The sequence below is a fragment of the Aegilops tauschii genome, chromosome 6, assembly GCF_002575655.3.
Source record: "Aegilops tauschii subsp. strangulata cultivar AL8/78 chromosome 6, Aet v6.0, whole genome shotgun sequence".
NCBI lineage: Eukaryota > Viridiplantae > Streptophyta > Magnoliopsida > Poales > Poaceae > Aegilops > Aegilops tauschii.
In genome coordinates this window covers 341113077-341135977 of record NC_053040.3, presented here as the reverse complement: position 1 = coordinate 341135977, position 22901 = coordinate 341113077, and the positions used below count along the sequence as shown (strand labels likewise).

The 22901-nt window shown below is 41.6% G+C and overlaps 1 protein-coding gene across 1 annotated transcript; it reads left to right on the top strand.

Annotated features, from left to right (window-relative positions):
* The first annotated feature begins 1004 nt into the window (after nucleotides 1-1004).
* LOC109769921 (metal-nicotianamine transporter YSL2) lies at nucleotides 1005-4275 on the top strand. Its single transcript, XM_020328626.4, has 7 exons — nucleotides 1005-1553; nucleotides 1668-1840; nucleotides 2236-2333; nucleotides 2427-2561; nucleotides 2658-2847; nucleotides 2937-3051; nucleotides 3127-4275. The coding sequence occupies exons 1-7, from the start codon at nucleotides 1172-1174 to the stop codon at nucleotides 4053-4055; spliced, it is 2022 nt and encodes a 673-aa protein (XP_020184215.1). The 5' UTR covers nucleotides 1005-1171; the 3' UTR covers nucleotides 4056-4275.
* Nucleotides 4276-22901: the final 18626 nt, after the last annotated feature.

Sequence of the window (22901 nt, the reverse complement as noted above, 5' to 3'; positions counted from 1 at the left end):
CAGATGCCCTCGAGCCAGGGACCTATGGAGAGCTGTGGCAAGGGACTGGCCCCTTCCAGACGTCGACGAGGTGCGCTACACAGGACCAGAATGGCTACTCGGTGTGCTCGATCAGCTACCTGAGATTAGCCGCATGGTGCTGTTGATGGTTCTTTGGCGTATTTGGCATGTCAGAAACGAGATTACACATGACAAAGCTCCGCCGTCGACGGAATCTTCCAGACGCTTCCTTCAAAGCTACATAAACTCTTTGTTGTGCATCAAGCAGTTTCCACAGGAGGACCAAGTCAAAGGGAAGATGGTGCTTTCGCCGGACAGTGTACGCCTTGCTCCAAGTGAAAAAGCAACGTGCGTGTGAAGCAGAGATGCAACGCTGGTCACGGCCGCCGGATGGTTGGACTAAGCTAAATACGGATGGTAGTTATGTCGCTGCTAATCGTACTGCTGGGCGTGGTTTGGTGTTGTGGGACGCCCATGGTGAAATTATTTTCACAGCATGCCGGCAGCTCTTTGCATGTGATAATGCCCTTGATGCCGAACTGGAGGCATGCAAAGAAGGCCTCGCGCTTGCACTGGAGCGCACGACCTGCCCCATCCAGGTGGAGTTGGACTGCTCGGAAGCAGTGGTGATGCTAGAGGCCACTGAACGGAACCGGTCGAGGCATATGACCATTGTGAGTGAAATTCAGGAGATGTTAAAAGTTGATACGGAGATCTCAGTTACTCTTATTACCCGTACCAAAAATAAAGTTAGTCATAGTCTAGCTGCCTATGGGCGTTGTACTCCTCGGACTGCGGTATGGTTAGGAGAAGGTACAGACGAAATTGTGAACTTGTGCAAGGATGTGCACCACCTTAAGTAATGAGATTTTTCTTTCCCCCGCAAAAAAAAAGAGTGGTCGCCACCCATTTGTCAACTCTTTCAGGCAATTAAGAGTGGTCGCCGTCCAGCTGTCAACTCTTTCAGGCAATCAAGAGTTTTTTTTTTGAAATTATTGCTTTTTGGAGGTGACCGGCGCTTGGTCAAGACGCTGTTTTGTTGGTTAGTGTAGGACAAGCCTTTTTGCTTTGGAGTTCGTATATTGTGGCGTTCGTGTTGGAGTGGTGTTGCTACTCTCCGGCCTGTGGTGAGAGCCTTCTGCCACGCTGGTGCCGCCGCCGGACAGCCTCCATGGAAGTCACTCCCGCGCGGGGCTCGGCGACCGAGATTGAGCAGTGCGAGGCAGGCGGCGGCGAGGAGCCGGAGCCGGTGCCGGCCGCGTCCGCGCAGCACGAGGAGCGCGTGCCGCCGTGGCGCGAGCAGATAACGGCGCGGGGCCTGGTGGCAGCGCTGCTCATCGGCTTCGTCCTCACCGTCATCATCCTCAAGCTCGCGCTCTCCACGGGCATCATCCCCACGCTGAACGTCTCCGCCGCGCTGCTCGCCTTCCTCGCGCTCCGCGGGTGGACGCACGTGCTCGGGCGCCTCGGCGTCCCCTCCCGCGCCTTCACCCGCCAGGAGAACACCGTCGTCCAGACCTGCGCCGTCGCCTGCTACACCATGGGGTTCGGCGGTGCGCTCGCGCCTCTCCTCCCGGCACCACGCCGTTTAGCATCCCTGCCGAGTCTTTCTTAATTAGTCCACGGCTGCATCTAGAACATACATGGGGAATATTGTGTGCGCGCAGGTGGGTTCGGGTCGTCGTTGCTGGCTCTGAACAAGAAGACGTACGAGCTTGCCGGGGTGAGCACGCCGGGCAACGCGCCGGGGAGCTATAAGGAGCCCGGGTTCGGGTGGATGGCCGGATTCCTATTAGCCATTAGCTTCGTGGGGCTCCTCAACTTGCTTCCTCTCAGAAAGGTGTGCAAAAATCGTTCAACGGATCAGCTCTCACTCTGCAAATTCAGGATTTTCTTTCCCCGGGTTCACAGTACCATGTGCTTTACTCCTACATTCTACTCTAATTTTGCACTCCATGTCACATTTTCGTTAGCATTGACCAATGGTAAACTGAACCAAATTTGTAGAAATGAAAAGAGGAAACTCATAGTTTAAATGTGACAGACTTGCACACCCTTTCTCAATTTTATCATCTTATACTCGCACCCAAAAAAATGCTGTACAGGTTTGAAGGCGTAAATGTTTTTTTAAGATAATAGGGCAACAATTTTATTGCTCCAATGAAGACCTACACTCAAAACACCATTTATGCCCCCCTTTCTTTGTCCCCTCTGACGATTTGCATCCCATTTCAGGCTTTGGTCATAGATTACAAATTGACTTATCCAAGCGGGACTGCAACTGCTGTACTCATAAACGGATTCCATACCCCTCAAGGAGAAAAGAACGCAAAGTACAAGCCTCTTGTCCCACATATGCTGAAAAAATTATCATAGTCTTGGCGATACATGGTGAGTTCATGGCCTGACTTCATCTCTCATGTCAGAATGCAGGTCCGTGGATTTGTGAGGAGCTTCGTGATCAGCCTCCTATGGAGCTTCTTCCAGTGGTTCTACACAGGTGGCCAGAGTTGTGGGTTTCTACAATTCCCTACTTTCGGTCTAAAGGCTTGGAAACAAACGTATACCCTATGGGTTGCCCATTGCTCATAGTTCTGTTTTCATGCTAATTTGTCTCATGCCTAATTCGCCTAACTCTTGACTCTTTCAACTATCAGGTTCTTCTTTGATTTTAGTCTCACATATGTCGGCGCGGGGATGATCTGCTCACACCTTGTAAACCTATCCACACTTTTCGGTGCGGTACTTTCTTGGGGAATAATGTGGCCACTCATCAGCAAACAAAAGGGCATTTGGTACCCGGCAAATGTACCAGAAAGCAGCATGACAAGCTTGTTTGGTTACAAGGTTTGCTTGATAAATCACTTGGTCATTTCAAATGAATCTACACGACACCCTGTACTTTCATACGACCTTTAATGTGCTTTTATGTGCAGTCCTTCATGTGTGTAGCTCTGATCATGGGGGATGGCCTCTATCACTTCATCAAACTCACAGGCATCACTGCTAAGAGTCTGCATGCACAATCCAACCGTAAACATGTTAAGAGAGGTAAATATGCACTGCAAAATTAATTCCTTCCACATTTTGTCACTAAAGCTTTAGCTAATGTTGTGTGAATTGCAGCGGCAAATGAGGATACAGTTTCATTTCATGATTTGCAGCGCAATGAGGTCTTCACCAGGGAATACATTCCAAACTGGCTAGCGTATGCCGGATATGCCTCATTGAGCATCATTGCTATAATTGTCATACCGATAATGTTCCGGCAGGCCAAGTGGTACTATGTCGTTGTAGCTTATGTGCTTGCTCCCGTGCTGGGGTTCTCCAATGCCTATGGAACTGGGCTCACTGACATGAGCATGAGCTATAATTATGGCAAGATTGCTCTCTTCATCTTTGCAGCCTGGGGAGGGAAGGATGATGGTGTCATTGCCGGCCTTGTTGGTTGTGCGATAGTGAAGCAGCTAGTGCAAGTCTCCGCAGATCTGATGCATGACTACAAGACGGGCCATCTGACACTGACATCACCGAGATCACTGCTTGTCGGGCAGGCCATTGGTACAGTCATGGGCTGCATCGTTGCGCCATCTACATTCTTGCTCTTCTACAAAGCATTTGATATTGGAAACCCAGACGGATACTGGAAGGCTCCGTACGCGCTGATATACCGGAACATGGCCATTCTCGGCGTCGAGGGCTTCTCTGCACTGCCAAAGCGCTGCCTCGAGCTGTCTGTTGCTTGCTTCGCATTTTCTGTGCTCGTCAACCTTGTGAGGGACTTCTCGCCGCAAAAGTACCGTAACTACGTTCCCCTTCCGATGGCGATGGCTGTGCCGTTCCTAGTTGGCGCCAACTTTGCCATCGACATGTGTGTGGGGAGCTTGGTAGTCTTGGCCTGGCACAAGATGAGCAGGAAGGAGGCCACGCTGCTGATGCCTGCAGTTGCCTCTGGTTTTATCTGTGGGGATGGTATATGGATGTTCCCTTCTTCCTTGCTTTCTCTTGCTAAGGTTAACCCGCCCATCTGCATGAAGTTCACACCGGGAAGCTAGAGAAATGAGGGTTTCATGGATGGATAGCTGGACGTGCAATGGGAGTATTTAGGATGAGCTGTTGTTCGACATTTGCAACATCCAAGAATGTACTGTAGTCTGTAGATAAGTTTGGTTTTGTTGGGATGTTGTGTTTAAAACCATATCTGATATTCACTTGACTGAGGGTAGTGATCAGGTGTATTGGGGGCTTAGTAAGAGTGGCAAATTCTCTACCAAATCCATTTCTAGGACAAGTATTTATTTTTTGTTTTTTCAATTCATTTTTTCCTTTATCGTTTCCTTTTTTCAAAAAATCTCACACATATAATTTTTTTTCTCACAAGTTCCAAAAATGTTCGCTTTTTAAATATTGTCCATAAAGTACAAATATTTGCATTTAGAAAAATTGTACAGAATATGTCAAAAAATTGTTTGTTTAAATAGAAAAATGCTGACATCAATAATTAAATTTATGAACATCTATTAAATAGAAAAATTGTTCGTTTATTGTTTGATTAAAAAATCTTCATATATTGTTCGTTTAAATAGAAACATGCTCACATAAAAAGATCGAACACTTCTTAAATTTCCGAACATTTATTAAATAGAAACATAATAATGAAAATATATCAATCAGCAACGGGTTTATTGTTTGATTTTTGTTTCTTTTTCATTCTTGTTGTTTTTCGTTTTCCATTTTTGTTCTTTTAAAAAAAAATGCTCACATCAAGATAATTGACCCAAATTTTTCCACACACTAGTATCACCATGACAAGCATCCATGATAAAAATTTATTGAGTTTTGACATTTTATATTTATAAAAAATATTTGAAATCAATAACATTTTTTGTTTTCCAAAATATTTCAAATTTTAAAACAGGTGTTAAAATGAATAATATACGAACATTTTTGTTGAATCGAACAATAAACAAACAATTTTCCTATTTAATAGATGTTCAGGAATTTAATTATATCGATGTCAGCATTTTTCTATTTAAACGAAGAATTTTTGACATATCTATACATTATTTTTAAAATGCGAACATTTGTACTTTATGAACAAATTTTTATAAGTGTGGGCCTTTTGTGAAAAAGAAGAAGAAACAAAAATAAAAAAAGAAAGAGACATAGTGATGAAAGGATATATTCAACAATGGGCCAGCCCCGCCGCGAACTAGAGTAGAAGGAAAGACATAAATAAGGGACGCGGAGTTTCTGCTCCGGGGCTCATCTGCACCCCCTCTCAGAAACAAAATTAAAACAAATACTAGAAAAATTCAAAAAATTCCAAATTGTTTTTGGGTGGTAGATAATTTGGTACGTGAGGTCCGCTCCGAATTTCAACTTATTTGTCTTTTTTGCCGAGAGCTGCTCAGATGTCCAAAATGAGTTGAAATTTGGAGCAGACCTCACGCATCAAATTATCTAACACCCAAACAAATTTGTTTTTTTTGGAATATTTCTAGTATTTATTTTGATTTTTTTTCTAAGCGGGAGTAGATGAGCCTGGGCACCGAGTTGGATTTCCGAAAAATAAGTAAATATACACAAGCATTAGGATGGCCTAATTGGTTAGTGTGGTCATCCTTAGACTAAGAGGTCTTGAGTTCGAGTCATGTTACATGCACTTTTGTTCTTTTAAAAAGAAAGTGAAAAACAGCTAACGGGAAGACACCACGAGGAAAAAAAGGGGGGCGCGTATATGTACGCAACCCGCGTATGGGCACGGGTGAAAAGTCCATCCTGCCCTTTATTATGAAAGGGTATAAAGAGATCTTAACCGTAAACGTGTTTAGGGGGGTCTACCGAAGCAAAAGTGATGTATAAATGGCTTGAAGTTCCCCTTAGCGGATGCCATTATAGATGGATATGGAAGGCGAAAATCCCCCTTAAAATCAAGATCTTTTCATGGGAGTTGTCGCGGGATGCAGTCCTTACTAGACAAGTTATGAAAAAGAAAAAATGGCTAGAAAATCCTGGTTGTTCCTTTTGCAGCGAATTGGAATCTTCCCGGCATTTGTTTTTTACTTGTCCGGTGGCTAGAGTTGTTTGGCGATCTATTGGGGTGGTACTGGGTACGGATAGTTGCCCGTACAGTTATTGACTATATTTCGCGTGGTGTCATGCCTTCCTCCCCGCTGGAGAGAATTACTACAATGTGGGCCTTGCAGCTGCTTGTTGAGCCATCTGGCTGGCTCGTAACCTCGCCACATTTGGGAAGAAACAGATTAAGACCCTTTTTGAGATTGTTTTTTTCATGTGTTCATTTTTGCTGTATTGGGTCGGTCTTCAGGAAGGGATAATGCTAAGGAATTGCGCGCTGGTGTTGAGATGGTCAGATCGAGCATGATGCGCTTGATGAAGCTAGCGGCGCCGCTAGATGACCGATTAAAAGAGAGTAGCCGGGTCTTCTCGGTGATGCTTCTCATGGATTGATTTGGTCTACCTAGTTCTGGTTGTGGTTAGATATGTTGGTCCCTGGTCCTGTTTTGTTGGTCACCCGCTCCACTTGTTTTGGGTTGTAATAATTAGATTTAGCTCTGGGATTGGAGGTGTGTTGCTTAGGTTTTCGCCCCATGGCGTTCGTCTTGACGGCGGGTGAATGCAGTGGTTTTTTTGGCAGTGCTCGAACTCACTTTATCTTTTTCCTCCACCTGGAATGTTTCTAGACAGTTGTATTTTCGTTCATTTGCAATGGAAATGGTTTCAGCCCGGTTCGGAAAAAAATTGTTTGTTACAACAAAAAACCTTTAAAAAAAAGGAGGATGACCTCGGCCTCTACATCTGGAAGGTGCATGCAGCCATTTTATTAATGAGTCTATCTATATCACATCTAGATGTGAGATAATATCTATGATGTCACATTTTGTTTGTGGCCCTTTCATTGACAACTTTCTAGTGCTGGTTCGTTTTTTATGGTTGTCCAGCCAAGTTTCTCCGTTGGTGCTAAACAAGCTGAGTGTGTCTCGACTGGGCCGGTATACACAGCTAGGCACCGAAGCTAGTTGGTTTGTAGCACACAGGAAAACATCCTAAAGGCCTGATTGGATTCTCGTTTCGGAACGCGATACACCTGTAAAACTTACACGCCTCCACCCATCGATTTTTATCCAGGTCGAGAATCAAGTGTGCCCAGTGAAATACACCTGTAAAATAAATACAGGTGTATATAGATACACCCATTCCAAGCGGAGCGTAAGTGTATTGTTTCGTCTTAGAAAAAAACAAGAAAAAGTTTATTCAGGCTATCCCAACTTTTAGCATGAGCTGTTTTCGGTTGACAAAGAAGGTTTGCAAGCAGTTGACGTCTTGCATGGCGAAATTCTGGTGGAGCGGATCCCTTGATAGACGATCTTTGCACTGGATATCATGGGACAATCTCGCATCTCCAAAAGTTGACGGTGGTATGGGCTTTCGTGACCTACAACTGTTTAGCTTGGCTCTACTTGGGAAACATGGATGGCGGTTCATCACTAATCCAGATTCCCTATGCGCCAGCATTATGAAGGGTCGATATTTTCCTGATGGACAGTTCATGGATGCCACCGTTCCATGCTCATCTTCAGCTGTGGGAGAGCCATTGTGGCAGGCCGTGAAGCTCTTGAAGAGGGTCTAGTGAAACGTGTGGGGACTGGCCCTAGCATCTGCATATGGGAAGATAGATGGATCCCGGGGCTGTCATCTCTTCGATCTACAGTTATACCAGGTGGTACTACTCTTGCTTGGGTGAGTGAACTTATAGATGAAGGAAACTGGTCTTGGAAGAGGGATTTGATTCGGGACGTGTTCATTCCCCCGGAAGAAGAAGCTATACTTAATATACCGCTCCGCCATAGAGGCGGTGATGATTTTCTTGCTTGGGCCCATGAAGTGAATGGCAACTACTCTGTCAAATCTGCGTACCGTGCTCTCGTGACTCGCAAAGAGCGTGCAACTCTAGAGGAAGGGACAGGTACAAGCACCTCACAGACTGATGGACAGATGTGGAAGCGATTATGGAAGCTCAAGGTTTTATACAAAGTGTGTGTATTCTGATGGCGGGTTGTACAACAAATACTACCAGATGAATGCACTCTACGGCTCAGACATATGCAAGAACTTGGCAAATGCAAAGTTTGTTTGGCAATGGATGAGGATTTGATGCTCTCATGCGAAGTTGTTCTGGGAGGAAGCATATGCTTCGCTGGGTGTGCGCCATCCTCGGCTTCACCCGGATATGTGGGCACGCGACATCTTCACTGATCCACAGTTTATGGACATTCAGAAGTCTCAGATGATATCCGTTATGTGGGCGATCTAGCATTCAAGAAAAAGAATTACACACAACGGCGAGAAACTGGATCCGGTAATGACTGTTCGACGGATCAAGGATGACTCGGCCGTCTTGGAAATACCGCGATCTGCTGCTGCTATACTACCGGGGTATGGATGGGTGCCTCCAGATCCGGGAGTGATTAAAATTAATACAGATGCAGCTATGAGTTTGGTCTTGGCAAAGTGTGGTGCATGAGGAGTTGCTCGTTCTGCCAATTGCTTGTTGGGTTCTTGGAGTAAACCTCATCATGGGTTACAGATCCGTTCATTAGTGAAACTGAAAGTGCAACTAATCCCAGGGTGGTTTTGGTAATTCCTAACAAGAATAGCTCATTGAACTAATATTTATTCAAGATGAATATTTCAGGAAGTTCGCTGAATGGCATGGCATGGACTAGAAATGTGGACCCCTCAAAATTCTAAGGACACATATTGGCAAAAGCTCAAGACTCTTCATATTTGTTTTAGTGATACAAGGTCACATTGAGTCCATAGGAAAGCCAATACTATTAAAAGGGGATGAGGTGTTGCTTAATGGCTTGCTTGCTCAGATTCTTAGTGATATTGCTCCAAAGCCCTCAATCACTTTCTCCATCCAAATATGTCAAAACCCTAAACTCCAACTCGGCCCCACCGATTCTTTCTATCCGGCGCCACCGAGTTCATATGACATAGCCACTGCTAGAAACCCTAATAGTTCGGTCTCACCAATATGGATCTCGGTGTCACCGAGATGGCCTTGCTAACTCTCTGTTATCTGTTGCAATTATTTCGGTCTCATCGAAATTGCGATCGGTCTCACCGAGATGGCTTGACCAACTCTCTGTTGCCCTATTGCTTCACTTCGATCTCACCGAGTTGATGCAATCGGTGCCACCAAGATGCGGTTTGCTCTGAGCCCTAGCACATCGGTCCCACCGAGTTGTTCTAGTCGGTCCCACCAAGATTCCTAACGTTCACATTTTTGAACTAATCGGTCCCACCGAGTTTAACGTCCCACCGAGATAGGTCAAATGTGTGTAATGGTTGGGTTTAGTGTGGAGGCTATATATACCCCTCCACCCCCTTCTTCATATGTGAGAGAGCCATCAGAATGTGCCTACATTTCCACCATACATTTTCTAAGAGAGAACCATCTACTCATGTGTTGAGATCAAGATATTCCAATCCTACCACAAGAATATTGATTTCTAGCCTTCCCCAAGTTGCTTTCCACTCAAATCATCTTTCCACCATATCCAAACTTGTGAGAGAGAGTTGAGTGTTGGGGAGAATATCATTTGAACCACAAGAGCAAGGAGTTTATCATCTACACACCATCTATTACCTTTTGGAGAGTGGTGTCTCCTAGATTGGTTAGGTGTCGCTTGGGAGCCTTCGTCAAGTTGTGGAGTTGAACCAAGAAGTTTGTAAGGGCAAGGAGATCGCCTACTTCGTGAAGATCTACCCGAGTGAGGCAAGTCCTTCGTGGGCGATGGCCATGGTGGGATAGACAAGGTTGCTTCTTCATGGATCCTTCATGGGTGGAGCCCTCCATGGACTCGCGCAGCCGTTACCCTTCGTGGGTTGAAGTCTCCATCAACATGGACGTACGATAGCACCACCTATCGGAACCACGCCAAAGATCTTCATGTCTCCATTGCGTTTGCCTTCTCCAAACCCTTCCCTTTACCTTCATATGCAATGTTTTACTTTCTGCTACTATAATCTTAGAATTGCATATGTAGGTTGATTACTTGACTTGTGCTAATTGCTAAAATCTACCCACAACTAAAATTGGGAAAAGGTTAGATTTTTATTTGGTCAAGTAGTCTAATCACGCCTCTCTAGACATACTTTTGATCCTACAAGTGGTATCAGACATTTGGTCTCCATTTGCCTTTATTTCCATAGCTTTGGTGATCATAGCCTTGGTTTCACAACCTAGGAGAGTACGACGTCTAGCGGGGGAAATTACCACCATAGAGGTCCTTACTTTGATGGTACTAATTTTTCTAGTTGGAAGCTTAAGATGAAAATGCATATTCTTGGTCATAACCCCGCCGTTTGGGCTATTATGCGTATTGGCTTGCAAGGTGATTTCTTCGAGGATGGAAAAGAACCGGATCGTCAAGCGTCATCGGAAGAAATGAAAATGTTGCAATACAATGCTCAAGCTTGCGATATTCTCTACAATGGATTGTGCCTCGAAGAATTCAACAAAATCAGCTGTCTTGAGAATGCAAAGGAAATTTGGGATACTTTGGTTGATATGCACGAAGATACCAAGTCCATCAAGGAATCCAAATTGGGTGTGCTTCAAGGTCAACTTGATAAGTTCAAGATGAAGGATGGTGAAGGAGTCGCCGAAATGTACTCTAGGCTTGCTCTCATTACAAATGAGATTGCCGTCTTAGGAAGTGAAGAGATGACCGACAAATTCATCATCAAGAAGATCCTAAGAGCCTTGGATGGAAAATATGAAACCGTGTGCACATTGATCCAAATGATGCCCAATTACAAAGATATCAAGCCCACAGATGTCATTCATAGAATTGTTGCTCATGAGATGTCACTTAAGTATAAGGAAGATCTCCACAACAAGTCAAGTGGTGCTTACAAAGCTTCAAGTGATTCTCCTACAACATCAAGTGAGAAGCAAGTCTCTAATGAAGAATTGAGCTTAATGGTGAAGAACTTCAACAAGTTCTACAAGAATAGAAGCAAAGAAAGAAGCTCAAGTCAAGGTCCTACAACAATGACAAAAGATCTTCTAGTTGTGATCGTAATTGCTACAATTGTGGAAGACCCGGAAACTACTCCAATGAGTGTATGGATCCCTACAAGAAAAGAGAAGATTCACCCAAAAGGAGGAGTAGAAGAGATGAATCACCTCCAAGAGAGAGAAGGAGTAGAGATGATCGTTATGAACGAAGACCCTCTCGTAGAAGCAATGATTCGGAAAATAAGGACAAGTCATCAAAGAGCTACACAAGATGAAGACATCAAGCTCACGTTGGTGAATGGGTATCCGGTTCCGACTCCGACAACTACTCCGAAAGAAGCTATCACTCTGACTCTGACTATACTCAAGATGAAGGTGTTGCCGGTCTTGCATTTGTGTCATCCAACTCCTACGACATATTCGACTCACCAAATGGAGGAATTGGAAGATGCTTCATGGCTAAAGGCCCTAAGGTATCACACACCGATTATGTTGATTTCAATAGTGATCAAGATGATTTGCTAGGTGATGATGATTTACTTGTTGACAACACTAGTGATGAAAACTATGATGAACTTGCTAGTAATCATACTAATCAAGATGAAACGAATGACGATGATAAGAAGGAGATTGAGCGTCTAACTAAAGAACTAAGCAATCTTAACTTAGCTCATGAAACAACTCTAGATGGTCATAGAGAGCTCCTAAGGACTCATGAGAAGCTATGCTTTGAGAAGCTAAATTTAGAGCAAGAGCATGAGTTACTAAAAGCTATCAATGATGATCTTCGAAAGAAGAGTTCTTATCTTGCCAAACGTCTCCTCTTGTCTACTTATATGCCACAAGTAAAATCTAGCAATAAGAGCAAGAAAGATTATTCCTCTAGTAGTAACAATAATCATGTTAAATCCAATATTGTTGCTTCTAGTAGTTCTCTTGATTGCACTAATGATTCTCTTAGCCAAGTTACACTTGAGCAAGAAAATAGCTTATTGAAGGGAATTATAGAGAAAGGTGTTTATAAGAGCCTTGCCGGAAGTAAGCAATTTGAAGAAATTGTACGCAAGCAAGGAAGGCATCGGAAGAATCAAGGTGTTGGTTTTGAACGAAAGTTCAATGCCAATGGAGTTGAGTGGGAAGAAGATCGAGACGAAGTTTGTTCCTCAACAAGAGAAGTATGATCCTACTTCTTTCAAAGGGACACAAGCTCAAGATGATCTTCCACCACAAGACCACATGCTAAAGGGCAAGGACAAGCTTCAAGAAGAGATTGACTCATTTTAAGAAGCTCCTAAGGCCATGGTCAAGTGGGTTCCCAAGACTACTTCAAGCACCACATCATCAAGTACGACTACAACTCTAAGGATTCCCGTCAAGTTGGTGTGGATCCCAAAGAAGAAGAATTAGGGTGTTCTTGAGGGTGACTCCACCAACATACTTCACTCACATTCATTTTGGCAAGGACTTGTGCAATCAACTTTCATATCTTCCACTAGTTCATGGAGTCACAAACCCTCTTGTTGGTAAGACAAGGGACAAGGTAACCTAATGCTTTCATGGACATCATCATATGTGTAATTCACTCTATGTCTATGGATATTCTTGTATGTTCCTTGTGGGACTAACCCATGTAGGTATTGAAAGTGTAACACTCCAATGGATTACTCCAAAATATCTACATCAACATTGAGCATCCACATCTTCAACATCTACATGAAGTGATCATCGACAAAACCCAAGGTTAGTTCATTGCTCTTAGGGGGGATATCACATCTAGGGGAGCTTTGCTCTAAGAACTGAGCTAAAGCAACTCTAATGGTGTGAACACATCAATGCTTTATGTAAAAGTGGTAACCCCACTTGTTCTTAAACGATGAGTATGACCTACGATCAAATGTTCTCATTTGACTCGTCGGTCAATATACTCATATATAGATGACCTAGTCATCTCCAATTGCTTGATAGATGCTAGAATTGTTTGTGCATGCTTTGTCACATATTTCATTTGCTATCTTATTGTGTGAGCATGTTGTTTGCATAATTTCTCCATTCGAGGACATCCATTTGTGGTTTTGATTGTTTGGTTTTTATTGGCCAAATGGATGGACAAGAATGCCTAAGAACCTCCTCTGGCTATCTATGATTTTTCTCTTCTCAAACTCTATTCATGCTACATCACAAAAATTGAACAAGTCTTTTTCGTACCCTTCGGGTGAGGAGCACTAGGAGCCACCGATCCGTCAAGGGCTGCCTTCCAAAACCTTCTTGTGAATTTCGGTCAGACCAACACACTCATATTCGGTCCCATCGAAACCACTAGATTGATCTAGGTTTTCATCTTGGTCCTACCGATTAGAACGACTAGATCTCACTGAGTTCCAGTAACTGCACGCAGTTTTGCATCTTGGTGCCACCAATACATTCCACTCGGCGCCTGCTACTTCTTGAGCTTGCGTTGATTTTTCCCTTGAAGAGGGAAGGGTGATGCAGCAAAGTAGAGATAACTATTTCCCTCAGTTAAGAACCAAGGTATCAATCCAGTAGGAGGCACAAGCAAGTCTCCAATCTATGCACCTGCAAAAACTAACAAACACTTGTACTCAACGCGAAAAAGGGGTTGTCAATCCCTTCACGGTCACGAATAAGAGTGATATCTAAAAGAGATAGGTATAAAAGATAAATAAAAGAGCAAACTAAAGTAAATATAAATAAATTGCAGCAAGGTATTTTTGGGTTTTTTGGTTTATAGGTCTGAAAATGTATGATGGAAAATAGACCCGGGGGCCATAGGTTTCACTAGAGGCTTCTCTCTTGAAAGAAAACATACGGTGGGTGAACAAATTACTGTCCAGCAATTGATAGAAAAGCGCAAAGTTATGACTATATCCAAGGCAATGATTATGAATATAGGCATCATGTCCATGTCAAGTAGACTGACTCCTGCCTGCATCTACTACTATTACTCCACACATCGACCACTATCCAGCATGCATCTAGAGTATTAAGTTCATAAGAACAGAATAATGCCTTAAGTAAGATGACATGATGTAGAGGGATAAACTCAAGCAATATGATGAAAACCTCATCTTTTTACCCTTGATGGCAACAATACAATACGTGCCTCGCTACCCCTACTTTGTCACTGGGTGAGGACACCGCAAGATTAAACCCAAAACTAAGCACATCTCCCATTGCAAGAAGAACCAATCTAGTTGGCCAAACCAAACCGATAATTCAAAGAGAAATACAAAGATATTTAATCATGCATAAGAGTTCAGAAAAGACTCAAAAAAATATTCATAGATAATCTGATCATAAATCCACAATTCATCGGATCTCGACAAACACACCGCAAAAGAATATTACATGGAAAGAACTCCAAGAACATCGAGGAGAACATTGTATTGAAGATCAAAGAGAGAGAAGAAGCCATCTAGCTACTAGCTATGGACCTGTAGGCCTGTGGTAAACTACTCACGCTTCATCAGAAGGGCAACAAGGTTGATGTAGATGCCCTCTGTGATTGAATCCCCCTCCGATAGGGTGCCGGAAAAGGCCCCAAGATGGGATCTCATGGGAACAGAGGCTTGCGGCGGTGGAAAAGTATTTTGGTAGACGCTTCTATTGGTTTGGGAATATTTGGGAATTTATAGTGCAAAAATTAGGGTTGGAGGATTCCCGAGGGGCCCACAAGCCCTCAGGGCACCCCCATCCCTAGCGCGCGCCTGGCAGTCTTGTGGATTCCTCTGCCATCTTTTGACCCCCTCTCCAAGTTCCTTGGATGTCTTCTAGTCCAAGAAAAATCATCGTAAAGTTTTATTCCGTTTGGACTCCATTGGATATTCGCTTTCTGTAAAACTCAAAAAGAAGGAAAAACATAAACTGGCAGCGGGCTCTAGGTTAATTGGTTAGTCCCAAAAATAATATAAAATAGCATATTAATGCATATAAAACATCCAAAACAGATAATATAATAGCATGGAACAATAAAAAATTATAGATACGTTGGAGACGTATCAAGCATCCCCAAGCTTAATTCCTACTCGTCCTCGAGTAGGTAAATGATAAAAACAGAATTTTTGATGTGGAATGCTACCTAACATATTTATCCACGTAATCTTCTTTATTGTGGCATGAATATTCAGATCCATAAGATTCAAAACAAAATTTTAATATTGATATAAAAACAATAATACTTCAAGCATACTAATAAAGCAATTGTGTCTTCTCAATATAACATGGCAAAGAAAAAGTTATCCCTAAAAAATCATATAGTCTGGCTATGCTCCATCTTCATCACACAAAGTATTCTATCATGCACAACCCTGATGAGAAGACAAGCAATTGTTTCATACTTTTGGTGTTCTCAAACTTTTTCAACTTTCACACAATACATGAGCGCGAGCCATGGATATAGCACTATAGGTGGAATAGAATATGGTGGTTGTGGAGAAGAAAAAAGAAGGAGAAAGTATCACATCAACTAGGTGTATTAACGAGCTATGGAGATGCCCATCAATAGATATCAATGTGAGTGAGTAGGGATTTCCATGCAACGGGTGCACTAGAGCTATAAGTGTATGAAAGCTCAAAAAGAAACTAAGTGGGTGTGCATCCAACTTGCTTGCTCACGAAGACCTAGGGCAATTTGAGGAAGCCCATCATTAGAATATACAAGCCAAGTTCTATAATGAAAAATTCCCACTAGTATATGAAAGTGACAAAATAGGAGACTCTCTATCATGAAGTGCATGGTGCTACTTTGAAGCACAAGTGTGGAAAAAGGATAGTAACATTGTCCCTTCTCTCTTTTCGCTCATTTCTTTTTTGTTTTTTTGTTTGGGATTCTTTGTCCTCTTTTATTTTATTTGGGCTTCTTTGGCCTCTTTTATTTTTTTATAAAGTCCGGAGACTCATCCCAACTTGTGAGGGAATCATAGCTTCCATCATCCTTTCCTCACATGGGACAATGCTCTAATAATGATGATCATCACACTTTTATTTACTTACAACTCAAGAATTACAACTCGATACTAGAACAAAGTATGACTATATGAATGCCTCCGGTGGTGTATCGGGATGTGCAATGATCAAGAGTGACATGTATAAAAAATATGAACGGTGGCCTTGCTACAAATACTATGCGAACTACATGATCATGCAAAGCAATATGACAATGATGGTATGTGTCATAATAAATAGAACAGTGGAAGTTGCATGGCAATATATCTCGGAATGGCAATGGAAATGCCATAATAGGTAGGTATGGTGGCTGTTTTGAGGAAGGTATAAGGTGGGTGTAAGGCACCGGTGAAAGTTGCGCGGTACTAGAGAGGCTAGCAATGGTGGAAGGGTGAGAGTGCGTATAATCCATGGACTCAACATTAGTCATAAAGAACTCACATACTTATTGCAAAATTCTATTAGTCACTGAAACAAAGTACTACGTGCCTGCTCCTAGGGGGGTAGATTGGTAGGAAAAGACCATCGCTCGTCCCCAACCGCCACTCATAAGGAAGACAATCAATAAATAAATCATGCTCCGACTTCATCACATAACGGTTCATACGTGCATTCTACGAGAATCACAAACTTTAACACAAGTATTTCTACCAATCCACAATTACTTACTAGCATGAATCTAATATCACCATCTTTATATCTCAAAACATATGCAAGGAATCAAACTTCTCATAGTATTCAATGCTCTTTATATGAAAGTTTTTATTATATCCCTATTGGATGCCCATCATATTAGGACTACATTGATAACCTAAGAAAATTACCATTCTGTTTAGAGACTCTCAAAATAATATAAGTGAAGCATGAGAGTTCAACAATTTCTATAAAATAAAACCACCGCCGTGCTCTAAAAAGATATAAGTGAAGCACTAGAGCAAACTGCCTAGCTCAAAAGATATAAGTGAAGCACATAGAGTATTCTAATAAATTCACGATTCATGCGTGTCCCTCTCAAAAGGTTTGTACATCAAGGATGATTGTGGAAAACTAAAAAGCAAAGACTCATATCATACAAGATGCTCCAAGCAAAACACATATCATGTGGTGAATAAAAATATAGCCTCAAGTAAATTTACCGATGGAACGAAGACGAAAGAGAGGATGCCATCCGGGGCATCCCCAATCTTAGATGCTTGGTTGTCCTTGAATATTAACTTGGGGTACCTCGGGCATCCCCAAGCTTAGGCTCTTGCCACTCCTTATTCCATAGTCCATCAAATCTTTACCCAAAACTTGAAAACTTCACAACATAAAACTCAATAGAAAACTCATGAGATCTGTTAGTATAATAAAATAAACCACCACTTTAGGTACTATTGTGAACTCATTCTAAATTTATATTTGTGTAATATCTACTGTATTCCAACTTCTCCATGGTTCATACCCCCCGATACTACCCATAGATTCATCAAAATAAGCAAACAACACATAGAAAACAGAATCTGTCAAAAACAGAACAGTCTGTAGTAATATGTAAACTTCGTATACTTATGTTACTCCAAAAATTCTAAAACATTAGGACAACAGTGGCAATTCATATATAAATCTTCTATAAAAAATTCAAGAATTTATCATGTTCCAGCAGCTCAGATTAATTCTGTTACTGGGCGCAAAAGTTTTTGTTTTTCAGCAAGATCAAATCAACTATCACCATAGATCATCCCAAAGGTCTTACTTGGCTCAGACACGAATTGAAACACCAAAACACAATTACTACAGAGGTAATAATGTGTATTTATTGAAAAACATAACCAAAAATAAAAAAAACATAAAAATAAAATTGGGTTGCCTCCCAACAAGCGCTATTGTTTAACGCCCCTAGTTAGGCATAACACATAGATCTAGGTATTATCATCTTTGGTATTAAATCCATAAGTAGCCCTCATAATAGATTCATATGGAAACTTAATTTTATTTCTTGGAAAGTGTTCCATGCCCTTCCTTAACGGAAATTGAAATCTAATGTTTCCTTCTTTCATATCAATAATTGCACCAATTGTTCTAAGGAAAGGTCTACCAAGAATAATAGGACATGTAGGATTGCAATCTATATCAAGCACAATAAAATCTACGGGCACATAATTCCTATTTGCAACAATAAGAACATCATTAATCCTTCCCATAGGTTTCTTAATAGTGGAATCCGCTAGATGAAAATTCAAAGAACAATCATCAAGTTTATGGAAACCTAGCACATCACATAAAGTTTTCAGAATAGTGGAAACACTAGCACCCAAATCACACAAAGCATTGCACTCATAATATTTAATTTTAATCTTAATAGTAGGTTCCCACTCATCATAAAGCTTTCTAGGGATCGAAACCTCCAACTCAAGTTTTTCTTCAAAAGATTTCATCATAGCATCAACGATATGTTTAGTAAAAGCTTTATTTTGATAATAAGCATGATGTGAATTCAACATGGATTGCAACAAGGAAATAAAATATATCAAAGAACAATTATCAGAATTAAAATCCTTGAAATCCAAAAGAGTAGGTTCATCGCTACTTAAAGTTTTGACCTCTCCAATCCCACTTTTATCAATTTTTTCATTAAGATCTTTAAACTCCGAATCATTGGGACGCCTTCTAGCTAAAGTTGACTCATCTCCAGTCCCATATTTAGCAAGATTTATGTTATAAAACAAATATTCAATAGGAGTCACACCAATCACTTTAGGATCTTCATCATTATTTTCGCAAAAACTAGAAGAACACACTTTTACAAACCAATCTCGCTTAGCACGCATCCTAGCGGTTCTTTCTTTACACTCATCAATAGAAATTTTAATATATTTCAGAGATTCATTAATATCATGCTTGGGTGGCATATATCTAATTTTCAAAGAATCAATCTCAAGAGAAGTTCTATCAACGTTCCTAGCCAAATCATCAATCTTGAGCAATTTTTCTTCAACCATAGTATTGAAAACTTTTTGGGAATTAATGAAATCTTTAATATTGTTCTCGAGATCAGAGGGTATTTTCTTATAATTTCCATAAGAATTGTTGTAGGGATTACCATAATTATTAGAGGAATTACTAGCAAACGGCCTAGGGTTGAAATTACCTCTATATGCGTTATTACCAAAATTGTTCCTACCAACAAAATTCACATCCATAGATTCATTATTATTCTCAATAGAAGTGGACAAAGGCATATCATTAGGATCAATAGGAGCACTCTTACTAGCAATCAATTTCATAATTTCATCCATCTTTCCACTCAAATTATTAATTTCTTCAATCGCATGCACTTTTCTACTAGTAGAAGATCTTAAGGTATGCCATTGAGAGTAATTAGACATAATATTATCTAGGAGTTTAGTAGCTTCTCCTAAAGTAATTTTCATAAAAGTACCTCCCGCGGCGGAATCTAAAAGATTTCTAGATGCAAAATTCAATCCGGCATAAATTTTTTGTATGATCATCCATAAAATTAAACCATGAGTAGGGCAATTTCTTATCATCAATTTCATCCTCTCCCAAGATTGTGCAACATGTTCATGATCAAGTTGCTTAGAATTCATTATATCATTCCTAAGGGAGACGATCTTAGCGGGAGGAAAATACTTGGAAATAAAAGCATCTTTACACTTGTTCCATGAATCAATACTATTTTTAGGCAAAGATGAAAACCAAGTTTTAGCACGATCTCGTAGAGAGAACGAAAATAGCTTCAATTTAACAATATCATTATCCACATCTTTTTTCGTTTGCATATCACACAACTGAACGAAAGTATTTACATGGGATGCGACATCTTCACTAGGAAGGCTGGAATGTTGCTCTTTCATAACAAGATTCAACAAAGCGGCATTAATTTCATAAGATTCCGCACTAGTGGCCAAAGCAATCGGAGTACTAATAAAATCATTATAATTAGTGTTGGAAAATTCACACAACTTGGTATTTTCTTGAGACATCGTGACAAAGCAAGCAATCTAACACACAAGCAACCAAAAAGCAAACGAAAAGACGTACGAAAGAAGGGCGGATAAAAAAAGCAAATATTTTTGTGATTTTCTAAAGACGTTTTAGAAGTGGGCGAGAGGAAAACGAGAGGAAAATGGCAAATAATGCAATGTAAGAGATGAGACTTTATGGTGGGTACTTGGTAGACTTCTTGTAGAACCTCCCCGGCAACGGCGCCTGAAATTATTCGTGCTACTTCTTGCGCTTGCGTTGATTTTTCCCTTGAAGAGGAAAGGGTGATGCAGCAAAGTAGAGATAAGCATTTCCCTCAGTTAAGAACCAAGGTGTTAATCCAGTAGGAGGCACAAGCAAATCTCCAATCTATGCACCTGCACAAACTAACAAACACTTGCACTCAACGCGAAAAAGGGGTTGTCAATCACTTCACGGTCACGAACAAGAGTGAGACCTAAAAGAGATAGGTATAAAAGATAAATAAAAGAGCAAAATAAAGTAAATATAAATAAATTACAGCAAGGTATTTTTTGGTTTATAGATATGAAAATATATGATGGAAAATAGACCCGGGGCCATAGGTTTCACTAGAGGCTTCTCTCTTGAAAGAAAACATACGATGGGTGAACAAATTACTGCCGAGCAATTGATAGAAAAGGGCAAAGTTATGACGATATCTAAGGCAATGATTATGAATATAGGCATCACGTTTATGTCAAGTAGACCGACTCCTACCTGCATATATTACTATTACTCCACACATCGATCGCTATCCAGCATGCATCTAGAGTATTAAGTTCATAAGAACGGAGTAACGCATTAAGTAAGATGACATGATGTAGAGGGATAAATTCAAGCAATATGATGAAAATCCCATCTTTTTACCCTTGGTGGCAACAATACAATACGTGCCTCGCTACCCCTACTTTGTCACTGGGTGAGGACACCGCAAGATTGAACCCAAAACTAAGCACCTCTCCCATTGCAAGAAGAACCAATCTAGTTGGCCAAACCAAATCGATAATTCAAAGAGAAATACAAAGATATTTAATCATGCATAAAGAGTTCAGAAAAGACTTAAAAAATATTCATAGATAATCTGATCATAAATCCACAATTCATCGGATCTCGACAAACACACCACAAAAGAATATTACATCGGATAGAACTCCAAGAACATAGAGGAGAACATTGTATTGAAGATCAAAGAGAGAGAGAGAGAGAAGAAGAAGAAGCCATCTAACTACTATCTATGGACCCGTAGGTCGGTGGTAAACTACTCATGCTTCATCAGAAGGGCAGCAAGGTTGATGTAGATGCCCTCCGTGATCGAATCCCCCTCCTTCAGGGTGCCGGAAAAGGCCCCAAGATGGGATCTCATGGGAATAGAGGCTTGCGGCGGCAGAAAAGTATTTTGGTGGACGCTTCTGCTGGTTTGGGAATATTTGGGAATTTATGGTGCAGGAATTAGGGTTGGAGGACTCCTGATGGGCCCACAAGCCCTTAGGGCGCCCCCTAGGGCGCGCCTGGTAGGCTTGTGGCCTCCTCAGCCATCTTCTGACTCCCTCTTCAAGTTTCGTGGATGTCTTCTGGTTCAAGAAAAATCATCGTAAAGTTTTATTCCGTTTGGACTCCGTTTGATATTCCTTTTCTGTAAAAATCAAAAACAAGGAAAAAATAGAAACTGGCACTGGGCTCTAGGTTAATAGGTTAGTCCCAAAAACAATATAAAATAGCATATTAATGTATATAAAAAATTCAAAACAGATAATATAATAGCATGGAACAATATAAAATTATAGATACGTTGGAGACGTATTAGTGCCACCGACAGCGTCTGGGCATATATACTCTGCGTACCCATATGCTTGAAAAATCTTTCAAACCGCACGAGCCCGCGCCCCAGCACTGCCGCCCCTTGGTCTTCGGATCGTCGTCGTCTCCACCTGTGCGTCATCGCCGCACGTCACCGCCATCGTCAATGGATTTCTTCTTCGCCATTGCCGCCGTAGCGAATCGTCACCAAGTTAGGGTACGGTTCGACCACTTTGTGCTATTTCCTTTTCCAATTCTTTGCACGAAGTCAATACCTGGATTCTTGCCACGAATGAGAACTTTCTATCCACACAAAAATTCCTTTAGATTATATTCGATGAAAATCTTAGGGTTAGGTTTCCGCCGAGCTCGTCTCGGACCGACCGAATGAAGTTTTCGGTCCCACCGATTGGCCCTGGTGATTGCACTAAGTACAACTCGGTCTGACCGAAGTGTACTAATCAGTGAGACCGAAAGCGATTTCTCTATGAAACCCTAGCGTCTCGGAGTCACCAAACTGCAACTCGGTCTGACCGATGTTTTATGTTTAGACTCTGTTAAGTACTTCGGTGTCACCGAGATTTTCATATCGGTAGCTCCGAAATGCTTTCTGCAGAAAACTAAAACTACGATTTTGACTCAATTTTTGGCAAAACAAGCTGCTTTTTGTGATGCTCATCTACTCTACCCATACCCATATATTCACAGGGCCAGTTTGCAAAGACGTCTGAAGTCAGTGACAGCCAGAACAAGTCAGAGGAGCAAGTTAATCTCAGTGAGGGCACAAGCCCAAGTGGAAGCTATGATGAAGGTAGAAGAAGCACTCCCAGCAATTTGCCTAAAGCTGTCACTAGACAAAGGAAGAAGAGAACCTCACACAGTGAGGATGAAGATTTTGTTGTTGAGGAAGAAGTGACCTCAAAGAAGAAAGTACTCAAGAAAGAGTATGCTGCAGCTGATGCCACCAAGCCAGGTCTTCAGAGGAAGGCTCCTGCAAAAAGAGCCCCCATGTCTAAGGCTAGACAGTCAGCTTTTGCTAAAGAACAAGCAACTGTTGAGGCACCAAGTGGTGCAGGAG

Excerpts from the sequence above, each read along its gene's own strand:
- LOC109769921 (XM_020328626.4), top strand. The coding sequence starts at position 1,172 with ATGGAAGTCACTCCCGCGCGGGGCTCGGCGACCGAGATTGAGCAGTGC. Across the intron at positions 2,562-2,657 it reads CTAAAGGCTTGGAAACAAAC|GTTCTTCTTTGATTTTAGTC; the intron begins GTATACCCTATG and ends TTCAACTATCAG. Across the intron at positions 3,052-3,126 it reads CCGTAAACATGTTAAGAGAG|CGGCAAATGAGGATACAGTT; the intron begins GTAAATATGCAC and ends TGTGAATTGCAG.